The following is a 12,091-nucleotide window of genomic DNA, read 5'->3' as shown; positions in this document are numbered from 1 at the left end:
CCTGCTCCATCCTTCAGTGACATTCAGGCAGTTCAGCAAATCATTGTTGGTAGCATCCCCACTATAGAATATTTTAGGCATGGTGACACATAAAGATAAGAGACTTACCACCATTTTTAGGGAGAGAATTGAGAACTGGCAGTGTCACAGCAACTGTTGCCACCAGCAGTACAAAGAAGACAATAAATGCAATTGCCCTGCATGGTAAAGTGGATTTGTCAGCTTGACACATTTTGGGCACAACACCTGTCAAAAGAGAAGTAGGGAAATCAGGTTAAACAGAAGTTAGTATGTTCACATCTCATCCCAAAGTAGCCTGGCATCTTGATCTTAAATTTTTGTCATGCAAGTATAAATTCCACCAATTATACCTTTCAGTTCTCAAACATCAGCTAATTGAATTGGGGCAAGTGTCTGTATCCAAAAGGCTGGTCTGCAAGATGAGCTACTACATTCACAAGCCAGTAGAGTAATTAGTGAAATGAAAAAACAGACAGATAACGTAATCCCAATAAAACTGATTTTTTAAAAAAATTGGTAAGGATTAACTGGTAAGGATAATGAGTATCCAATGAAGAAATAAAACTGTCTTACAAACAGGCTGGAGACAGATCATTATTTTCATCTTGTAAAATAGTATGACAGAAGAAAGTAGCATTTAGGTTGCTAGGTAGGTTAAAGTCCAGGTAGCATTTTCAGGCTGGGTTCACACAGTCACAATGACCCTGGTTAAAAGTTTAATCAGGATAAGTGAGCCCAGATGAGCTGATTATGTTACACTTAGCTAGGCACCTTTTTATTACTGCTGCTGCTGCTTTCTTTTGTTCTAGATTGTTGCCAACTTCGCTGAGGCAGAGGAGCAGCTGAGCAATCAAGGTGCTGACAACCTCCTCACTCTTTAGCCCAAAGGAAATAAGCTCTATATAGGAGCCCCAAAACCTAACTTTGCAGTAGGCCCCAAAATTTCTAGACCCTTGCCCTGTATTGTCTTGATGCAATCCAGGGTGCCCCTGATATCAAGTGCACAATTTGATCATTACTAGGACTGGGTCGATCTCCTGTGCACAGCCCTAGAATCTTCCCTCAAGAGAAACAGGTAGAGACTTGAACGGGAACAACAGAAACAAAAAACACCCTTACCTTACGATTGGTTGATTGATGTCAAAGAAGGATTCTGCAAATATTTTTCTACAAATTGTATAGTATTTGGAACAGACTTCTCTTTGCTCACAAACACCTATGGATTTCTGAAAGCCTGAAAGAAACAAGAAACTGTTAAAATATGACAGCTCTGTAGGATCGTTGCAAAGATGTGCTGCGTTTCAAGCAACACTAGATAAGAAACGCACATTCAGACAGCATTGGAATCTCAGTGCTACCAAATGATGACACTTTTATAACAGCATTAAGCATACCATCTTTGGAAGGGTTTTCTTGATAAATTTTTGTAAATCAGCTGACGGCAAAAGATATCAAAACAATGAATTACTGTATATCTCCTAAACCCAGAACTTCAAAAAGGCATTTACTGTGGGATCAGCAGCTTCTGGAGAGAACGGCTACTTAATGGCCACTTCCTTCCTGATCATCACTGAGCCTAGCGTCCAAAGGTTGATATGTTGGCCAGCACATCTCAGTCAAAGTGGGCTGCTGCAGCAGGCAATGATCAGGCCCATAGTTGGAGGGAACTAAAATTTTCTCCACCCACCCCCCCTTTTTAAAAAAACAAATAAGTATAAGTGTTCCAGATTGCAAGCTGTCTGCCCCCCGCCTTTTTGGTACCTCCCTGAAAGTTTAGGCTGAATGTGAGCCTGGCACTGCTTCCTCTGATGCAGCTGCATATTGACAAACAGATAGCCAGATACAGGAATGGAGGTTGAGGAAGGAAGCATTGGTACAGGTGGGGAGAGAGATACAGGTTTATGGGAGGGCAAAAGGGGATGTGAACAATTCTGAGGAGAAAGGTTTCAGAGAAGGGCAGTGACCAGGTCAAGAAAAAAGGGTGGAAGACTGAAGGGAAAGTCCACAGTCATAGAAAATGTCAAGGGCTCCATGGGGGCACCTGGAATCAAGAAAGAAAAAGATGACAGGCCTGTGGAAAAAGTGAATGCAGCAAATTGTTAGTGGAAATCCCATAATCTAACTGATATTCTTCCAAGTGATATTTTATCAAGCAGCTTTTCTGCCACACTGCTGCTACAAGGACGTGTTGTCACAAAGATAAGGTTTTCCCTAGCTAAGCAGCATAATTGCCATTTACGAAGGGGGCAGACTTTGTTCTTTGAAGAAATTTTCAATATGCTTTGATAATTGTTATCAAAGTAATCCTGATAGTTATGAAACAGTTTAGACTTGGACCTCTATATCAACCTCTCTAATAACAGATCACATCGAACTCTTCACGTTTTATATCCATAGACTTGTTTTATCCATTGGCCCCAATCCCTCATGGCTAAGTCTTAGTGAAAGGAATGAGATTTGAATTTAAAACCAACTTGTTCCTTTGCGACTTTGGATGAGAATCCCATGTACATTGGGGAGTGAGTAAGCCTATTGTTCACTTCAGGGTTGGCTTGTCTGGTGCAGCTTGGGAGTTTATATCGGCCATGACAACAATGACCCAATTGGTCACAGGACCAACACACACTGCTGGTAACACACTCGATTTGGTCTTTTGCTCAGATCAGGGTGTTGCTCTGTGGGTGGAGACTCCTAGAGGGTCTCCATTATCATGAATGGATCACTATCTGGTTAAATTGGTTTCGTGACCACAACCCACCTCCTCAGGGGTGCAGGACCTATTAGGATGGTCTATCCAAGAAGGCTACTGGATCCAATAGGATTCCAAGAGGCCTTGGAGGATTTTAGAGTTGGTTCTGCTGGTGATTCTATTGATGCTCTGGTGGAGACCTTGAATAGGTAGCTTACCAGGGCAATAGTCACTATTGCCCCTAAGTGTTCTCTCCATTCCGCTTCAAAACTGGCTCCATGGTATACTGAACAGCTACGGGAGCTGAAGTGGCAAGGGAGAAGGCTGGAGCGTAAGTGGAGGAAGACTCAACTTGAATCCAATAAGACACAACACAAAACCCATTTGAAGGCTTATGCTGTGGCAATATGTGCAGCAAAGAGGCAATTCTATTCTGCACATATTGCGTCTGCAAGTTTGCATCCAGCGGAGCTGTTCAGAGTTGTGAGGGGATTGACTCAGGTTCCCTCCTCTCTGATCTTAGATCTGGATTTTTCATCATTCCACTGTGGTGCTTTTAACAACATTTTTGTGGATTGACTTGGACTCCATGGTTATGGTGAGATCAATTTTAGAGGTGTCCAGTAACTCTTCTGGTTCAGTTAGAATGAATCAGTTTCAATCTGTGTCTCCTGAGGATGTGGACAGGCTCCTTGGAACTGTTCAGCCCACCACTTGGCCTTTGGAGCCCAACGTGGCTTATAGCATTTAGCAGGGAGGCTGTTAGAGAGATGGCCTAGTTGACATCATAAATGCCTCACTGAGGGAGGACAGGATGCCTCCAGGTTTGAAGGAGGCAATTGTGAGACCTCTAGGCCTGCCCTAGAGCCCTTGGTGATGGATAATTATAGGCTCATCTCCAACCTCACTTGGGTGGGCAAGGTAATTGAGAGGGTGATGGCTAATCAGGAAGTTTTGGAAGATACTGATTATTTAAATCAATTTCAAGCTTTTTTTAAAGCAGGCTATGGGGTGGAAACAGCCTTCGTCGGCCTGATGGATGATTTCTACCAACGAATAGACAGAGGGAATGTTAGTTCTTTTTTACCTCTCTGTGGCTTTCGATACTATCAACCATGGTATCTTTCTGGATTGCTTGGGGGATTTGGAAATAGGTGGTACTGCTCTGCAGTGGTAGATTCCAGGTAGACTCTCAGGTAGATTCCAGATGGTGTTGCTAGGAGATAGTTTCTCTCTGAAATGAGAGCTATTGCATGGTGTCCCTCAGGGCTTCATCCTATCTCTGATGCTTTTTAACATCTATAAGAAACCTCTGGGTGAGATCATCAAGGGATTTGGAGCAAGGTGTTATCAATACACTGATGACACCCACATCTATTTCTCCATGGTATAATTTTCAGTAAATGGCATAACTCTCCTAAATGCCTGATTACAGGCAGTAATGGACTGGATGAGGGATAATAAATTGAAACTGGATCCAAACAAGACAGAGGTACTCATAGTAAGGGGTCATACTTTGAGGGACACAATAGATTTCCCTGTTCTGGATAGGGTTACACTCCCTCAAAGGAACACTTGCATAGCTTGGGAGTGCTTCTGGACCCAGGCCTCACTCTGGTTTCTCAGGTTGAGGCTATGGCCAGGAGCACTTTCTATCAACTTCAGTTGATATGACAGCTGTCTTTGAAGATAGTGATCTCAGAACTGCAGTGCACTCTCTGGTAACCTCTTGGCTGGACTACTGCAATGTGCTCTATGTGGGGCTGCCTTTGTATGTATTTTGGAAACTTCAGTTGGTTTAAAATGCAGCGGCTAGATTGGTCTACAGGGTTTCTCAGAGAGAGCATATTATGCCTGTTTTAAAGCAATTGCATTGGCTACCAATAGGTTTTTGGGCAAAATACAAAGTGCTGGTGATTACCATTAAAGCCCTAAACAGCTCAGAACCGAGTTACCTGGGAGAGTGCCTTCTTCTACATTATCCCCACCTCACATTAAGGTCATCGCAAGAGGTTAATTTTAAATTGTTGTTTTAATGGTTGTTTTATTTTGTCTTTATTGTATTTACTTTTGTGAACTGCCTAGAGCCTTTGGAGTCAGGCAGTATATAAATTAATAAAATAAAATAAATAATAATAAATATTGAATTCAGTGGGCTTACTCCGAAGTAAACATGAAGGTTGTGTTAGTAATCATAACAAAGCAGCTGGGTCAGGGTCATTTTCTGTTTTCTGCCAAACAATATGGCTCCTCTGAGTTTTGACCACGTATGGTGTAGGACTTGTTTTGTCTTATGCTCTTTAGCACGGATATATTCCAAATCATGTATTGCTTTTCAGCTTATAAAAATATATGATAGGACAAACTTTGATAGGACAAATAAATGTATGATAGGACTCATGAGCAGCCAAGTCTGGGCTAGGGCATCTAAGCCTGGGTTTCGCTGCCCATGGGAATTGCCAAGATCTGGGTGGCTCCCTGGAGCACCTCGGAAGCCAACCCGGCTAAGAAGCTGGGCTCTTACCCATTTACCTGACTTTGTGTCAGTGCCGGCTGCTTTCAGCCTGCACTGAAGCATTCCCCACCTATTGCTGGGGAGATCCTCACAATGCATCACACATTCGTAGATGTCCAGGGGCTGAGACAATGAGTCCCAGCATCAGATTGATCCGACCTGCATGGAGCAGGTCCAACCATGTGGGAAATCCCATATGGGATTTGCAGCATTATCTCCTATGATTGGCAGGCAGTATAGGACCTCTGGATTGACTAGACATCAATTTCTTGAGTTCCAAGGTATAGTTTGAGAGCATGTGATACAGACACCTTGCTGGAACTAAGCAGGTCCTGGAGCTTTCCCAGACAACAGACTTTACCATGGGATTTACCAAAACACGATTATCTGGGGGGAAGGCAAGGTTTGCAGAGCCTTCCCCCACACCCGCCTGCCCATGTGGTAGGTTGTGTGAATGGCCCCAAAGTGTTTAATAAAACTGATTCAGTCATTTGAATCTAGGTTTAATGTGGGTTACCTACCTTAGTATGATTGTGTGAACCGATGCCAAGGCAGGAATCGCAGTTTCCTTTCTCAGCTCAGGCCATAACTACCTTGGCATGGGTTCACACAATAGCACTAATGGCAGTTATCCACATTAAACCTAGATTGAATCATGTAAACAAGACCTTAATGAGTTTTGTCATCAGCAGATTACAGCATCTGCAGTGTCAGTATAATTGTTTTCAAGGCACACTAATTTACTTGACTATTTTCCTGACCAAAGGTTAATTATTTCACAGGAGCTTCCTCTGAGCACTGTGAAGAGGGATATAACACTTCTCTTTACCTACATTGTTAAAACTGACCAGCAAGATGGAAGTTTCAGGGTATATTAACAATGCAGCTGTTTTAAGGGCCATTGGTAGCCATGACAGGAACAAGACCTGGAATGCCTGTATTACAAAACAGGATACATGCAGTCAGAAACTGGAATTGGGATGAGGGTAGCCAACCCCTGATATTTTTTTAGAAATCTGGAAGCTGGGTAGAACTTGGAGGAGAGTCCAGAGGGATGATAGGATATTGGCTATAGGCTACCTCCAGGTTGAGAAGTAAGATGCCTATAAATATCTGTTGCGGAGGAGTAACAGCAGAGGAAGTGGGTCTGCCTTCATCTCCTGCTTGTGGGCTTCTGAGAAGCATCTGGTAGGCCATTGTGGGGAACAGGATGCTGGACTAGAGAGGGCTTAGGTGACCTGATCCAGCAGCGCTCTGATGTTCTTATGAGTGGATGCAAGAGAGTTCACCAAGTTAATAATAATTTTTAAAAAGGCTGTGGGGAATGGCTTTGCTTTCTGGCAGATAGCCCCAAAGCAAGAAAACCAGCCAAGCCTTTCCTGATCAGTTGGTAACCCTGGCTGGATCCGGACCATGAGCGGCCCATGCCCTGCCACCGTGGAGGCCCCGCTCAGCCGCGGCCACGTTCGGAAGTTAGAGCCAGGCTGGCACTGCATTTGCAGTGTGGCCAGGAGCAGCTCTTCCCTGCCTTAAAGGCAGAGGAGAGCCACTCCTGGCCATGCTGCGAACCAGGCCGTGCTACAGGAGTTGGATGTTGGCCATCCAACTCCCGAACGGAGCTGCACAGCCCCGTTCAGGAGCTAGAGCAGGGCTGGCGCTGCATTTGCAGTGTGGCCAGGAGTGGCTCTTCCATGACTTGAAGACAGGGAAGAGCCACTCCTGGCTGTGTTGTGAATGTAGCGCCAGCCATTTAACTCCTGGACAGGGCCCCACAGCCCTGCTCCCGAGCTGAGCCAGCACCACCCACATCTGATGTCAGACACGGGAGGTGGGCTGTGGCCGCGAGGCACAGCCCCTGAAGGGCAGAGGCCCAGGTTCCTTGAACCCGTTTGCCAAATAGTGGCTCTGCCCCTGGGCTAGATCAAAGGACTCAAACAGGAACTGGGGCCAAAGCAGGCAGGCAGTTCTGCTCTGTTGACTAAAAGTGGGCAGTCAGGCTCCAAACATATATACCAGGTCTATACATAGAAAGCTGCTTATTCCAAATTAGATCATTGGTCCATCTAGCTCAATATTGTCTACATTGACTGACAGAAACTCTTCAGGGTTTCAGACAGATATTTCACAGCCCTACCTGGAGATGTCAGGGATTGAACTGCGACCTTTCTGCATTCAAAATGGATGCTTTCCCACTGACTTGCAGTCCTTCCCTAACATTTATTAACAACCTATTTTACTTCCATCATGGAACTCAAGGTCCATGATGTACACGGACCTTGTACATGGTCGATTCAGGCAACTGATCAGACCTGGAGAGTTCCCAGATGGCAATTTTACTTTGCTTAACTACAGAAGGGCAAGGGCGCATTCACATATCATCCAGCTTTAAGTCAAAGTCCCTGCGAGTTATCAGGGAGCACTCCATACATGATTTGGGTTTTTCATTGCACATTAGCCCGATTTATGTCCAGGGTTAAAAAAAATTCCACTTTTTGTGTTGGTTTTTTGGGCAAATTTGAGATATCCATAACTCACAGTACTTAATCCCATGGTAAAGTCTGCTGCCTGGGAAAGCTCCAGGACCTGCTTAGTTTCTGTATCACATGCCCTCAAACCATGCCTTGGGACTTGAGAAACTGATGTCTAGTCAATCCAGAGAGGTGGTCAGTAGAGAGGAGAGTTGGTCTTGTGATAGAAAGCATGAATTGTTCCCTTTGCTAAGCAGGGTCTGCCCTGGTTGCATTTGAATGGAAGACTACATGTGAGCACTGTAAAATATTCCTCTTAGGGGATGGGGCCACTCTGGATAGATCACCTGCATGCTTGTATGCAGAAGGTTCCAAGTTCCCTCCCTGGCATCTCCAAGATAGTGCTGAGAGAGACTCCTGCCTGTAACCTTGGAGAAGCTGCTGCCAGTCTGTGTGGACATACTGAGCTAGATGGACCACTGGTCTGACTTGGTATATGGCAGCTCCCCATGTTCCAGAGGTCCTTTACTGCCTGCTAATTATAGGAGATGATGTCACACATCCCACAAGGCACTGGGGGGACCCGATCATACAATATACTAAATATGCTCACTAGGCTAGGCCTCAAATTTAGACTATGAGGATCGTTGTCTAGGCTCTGGATCTCCTGACAGTTCTGTTTCAAAACTGCATCAAGCATCCCTCTCACACACAACCACTCCTCTGCCAGGCTTCGATATCTCATACAGCTTGTCCCTTCCCTGGTGCTAATATCCTATCTGTGATCTCCCTCATATGATTATATCTAATTTTTGTTCTTGGGTCAATGGCCAGAAACACAAATTTGGTGTCCAGGAACCTACTCACCTTTTATGGAAGATGTATATGAAGCAATTTCTATGTCGTGTATGGAAATAATAATGGTTTTATGTTGCCTTTGGGAGCCGTTGTTTCATAACAGTCCAATCCTAGGCATGTTTACCTGGAAGTCAATTAGGTTTACTCCCAAGTAACTCTATAAAATTTCAGCCTTTATGCCTGTTGTCATTAATGGAAGAAAGTTAAGCCATACCTAGTGTTTGGTAACATTTAGCTGGGATGGCTACAACAGCACAATCTAGGAGGGGCACGAGTTCTTTCTCTCCACCACACAGATTAGCAGGCTTTCTGTATGAGCACCTGAGTGCATGGAGGCCTGCTCATGTGATTCCTCTCCCCATTAAAAAAGCAGACAAAGATTAGGCAAACAGAACCTCTGGACAGCTGGGTGCTCATGTAGATGATACCAAACTCTTTTGGGTAGTGAAATCCAAAACTGATTGTGAGGAGCTCCAAAAGGATCTCTCCAAACTGGGTGAGTGGGCGACAAAATAAATGCGATTCAGTGTTGGCAAGTGTAAAGTGATACACATGGGGATGAAAAGCCCCAACTTCAAGTATATCCTGATGCGATCTGAGCTGTTGGTGACTGACCAGGAGAGGGATCTTGGGGTTGTGGTGTACAGCTCATTGAAATTGTCCACTCAATGTGCGGCAGCTGTGAAAAAGGCCAATTCTATGCTAGGGATTATTAGGAAGGGGATTGAAAATAAAACAGCTAATATTATAATGCCCTTATACAAAACTATGGTGCAGCCACACCTGGAGTACTGTGTACAATTCTGGTCACCACATCTAAAAAAGGACATTGTAGAACTGGAAAAGGTGCAGAAGAGGGCAACAACGATAATCAGGGGCCTAGAGCGCCTTTCTTATGAGGCAAGGCTACAACACCTGGGGCTATTTAGTTTAGAAAAAAGATGACTGCAGGGAAACATGATAGAGGTCTATAAAATCATGCATGGTGTGGAGAAAGTGGATAGAGAGAAATTCTTCTCCCTCTCACATAACACTAGAACCAGGGCTTATCCCATGAAGTTGATTGCCAGAAAATCTAGGAACAACAAATGGAGGTACTTTTTTACACAATGCATACTCAACTTGTGGAATTCTCTGCCACAAGATGTGGTGACAGCCAACAACTGGTATTGCTTTAAGAGTGGTTTGGATAACTTCATGGAGGAGAGGTCTATCAACGGCTACTAGTCAGAGGGCTATAGGCCACCTCCAGCCTCAAAGGCAGGATGCCTCTTAGTACCAGTTGCAGAGGAGTAACAGCAGGAGAGAGGGCATGCCCTCAACTCCTGCCTGTGGCTTCCAGTGGCATCTGGTGGGCTACTGTGTGAAACAGGATGCTGGACTAGATGGGCCTTGGGCCCGATCCAGCAGGGTTGTTCATATGTTCTTAGAGATTCAAGTTCAGACTGGGGGCTATATAGTGGCAGGGAAGGGATGGGACAGAAAAGATATTCCACCATGCTAATGCAACAGCGCTTGCTAAATGCATGAACTTGGGCATATTGAAATCAATAGTCCTATATTTAAGTCAATGGGTCTTAAATATTTTATGTTGGTTTTATTGAAATTTTATTATTGTTTTTAATTTGTTGTTAACTACTCTGGCATTTTAGGATGAAGGGCAATATAAACATTTAAATAAATATGTATAACAGCTAGATAAGTATAATTAAGGATTTTTAGTATTTAGCTTTTTAGTGATAACTTTTAATTTCAGCTTAAAAGCTTATTTTAATTGTGATTTTAGCTTGGTTTTTAGAACTTTTAACCTTATTAAAGTTTTATCTTATATTTTATCTATTTTATCAATGTTGTAAGCCATCCTGAGCAGTAGCCCACTGAAGGGGTGGGGAATAAATCATCTTCGTCATGCCCAGTCTTTGTAACCTGGAAAGGCCAGTAGATTAATCAAGCAGAAGTCAAAGTCTTTGTAGTACTACCCTGCAAAGCAATTCATCTTGAATCATAAGTCTTAAATCATGCATCAAGCCCAACAGTTCTATTTATAGCCCAACAGCTATAAATTAGGAGAGCAAATGTCTTTGGTATAATTATGTTCTATTTGCCAGGCTTTTTTCCCCCAAGAAGAGCAAGTTGCCTACAATGTGACCTTTCCTAAGAATGCAAACAATATTAAGATCACTTCACTAGCAGTCAAGATATGAAACTGATATGTGTGTGTGTGCGCGCGCACACACTCACACATTTGTATGACGTGAACATTTGTTAATGGAAGGTCAGTTTTCAAACTATCAGATCAGCTGGAGTTTATTTTGACAGCAGCTTTGGAGTCTGCAATTGGAGACCCTTAATTCAAATATGGTGCTCCAGTTGCTAGTCTAGTCATGAAAGAAGTGTGCAGAAAAGTGATCTCTATGGTGACAGAACCATCAGGCCATTTGGGGGATTAGTAGCCCGAGATGCTGACCCATCACCTCTTTCATCCTTCTCAAAGTGGTATGCCAAGAAAACTAGTTGCTGACCATTAGCATTAAGCCATAGAATCCTGCCTTTAGAACTTGTTTTAGGGATCATGAAGCTCTTGTGTCAAGCCATTATTTCAAATTTCCAAAATGCATTCACTGCAATAACAATCTCTAGCACACTTAGTACACGACAGTTTCAGAAACGGAGTAAATCCCATTTTTAACAGAACATAAGCTCTTTGTTCATATCAGGCATGCCACATGACTGTAAGGCCACTTTATTCTTGATGCCATCCACAATGATCCGCTAACCTGTGTCTACCTCACCCAAGTCTGAGGCATTTCCAGGACATAAAACAGTTTTCACCTCCCTGCAACAACACCTGCATTGGCAAGTGTTGCAAGTGTAATGACATGAATATCTAAAACGTTTATCACTATTAAGCTGCTACTGTTAAATTTATAGGGGAAGCGCTCATCACATTTCTTCTCTACACTGACAGCCTTCTGGCTGCAACTCAAACATGGCCAACTTCAAATTAATAATTTGGCATGTATATATTTAATATTCAGCTAGCTGCTCCCTTTCTCCTTCTCTGCAAAACATTATGATATCTCTAACAACAACCCAGTTTAAGTGTAAAAAAGATCTGAATTAAGAATACTCACATATCAGATTATCCCGAGGAAGGCACCACCATGAGTTACTTCTTCCCTTCTCATTATAAATATTCAGCTGCTTGCCACTATAAGTAGTTATTAGAAGGACTCTGACCTTCCCAGCAGTCTTTCTTTGTGACTCATTGCTTACCAACACAGCACTTCTAAAACACGAAGGTAGTGCCTCAGATGATAAACCTGTGAGTGGGCTGTATCATGAGACTTCAGGTAGGGGATGATACGCTTCGGTGCTCCTCCATATAAAAAATTCCTTCCAGGAAGGGAAGGAATTAGGTGCCAGGGAGAAAGGTTTTAACAGTGTTTTTCCTGACATGCTTGTTTTGGGGTCTATGGAGGAGCCCCCACCTGCAGTCTGAAGTGGTACAGCCCAAAAAGCTTTAGAACCTCAAGAGGA

The 12,091-nt window shown here is 43.5% G+C and overlaps 1 protein-coding gene across 2 annotated transcripts in view; it reads right to left on the bottom strand.

The window, feature by feature from the left end:
* ASAH2 (N-acylsphingosine amidohydrolase 2) overlaps window positions 1–11,800 on the bottom strand; it is a 57,375-nt gene extending 45,575 nt beyond the window's left edge. Inside the window, exons 1-3 of one of the 2 annotated variants that reach the window (XM_053309792.1) lie at window positions 11,686–11,800; window positions 1,141–1,255; window positions 109–246 (exon numbers count right to left, since the gene is read on the bottom strand). In XM_053309792.1, coding sequence (XP_053165767.1) covers window positions 109–232 — 124 coding nt within the window. In that variant the 5' untranslated portion in view covers window positions 233–246; window positions 1,141–1,255; window positions 11,686–11,800. Of the gene's footprint in view, window positions 1–108; window positions 247–594; window positions 692–1,140; window positions 1,256–11,685 lie in introns of those variants that run through there. The other variant, XM_053309791.1, reaches the window with a different exon arrangement.
* Window positions 11,801–12,091: the final 291 nt, after the last annotated feature.

Source organism: Hemicordylus capensis, chromosome 3, assembly GCF_027244095.1.
Source record: "Hemicordylus capensis ecotype Gifberg chromosome 3, rHemCap1.1.pri, whole genome shotgun sequence".
Lineage (NCBI taxonomy): Eukaryota > Metazoa > Chordata > Lepidosauria > Squamata > Cordylidae > Hemicordylus > Hemicordylus capensis.
The sequence above is the reverse complement of the archived record's forward strand: the minus strand, read 5'-3'. Positions and strand labels throughout refer to the sequence as shown.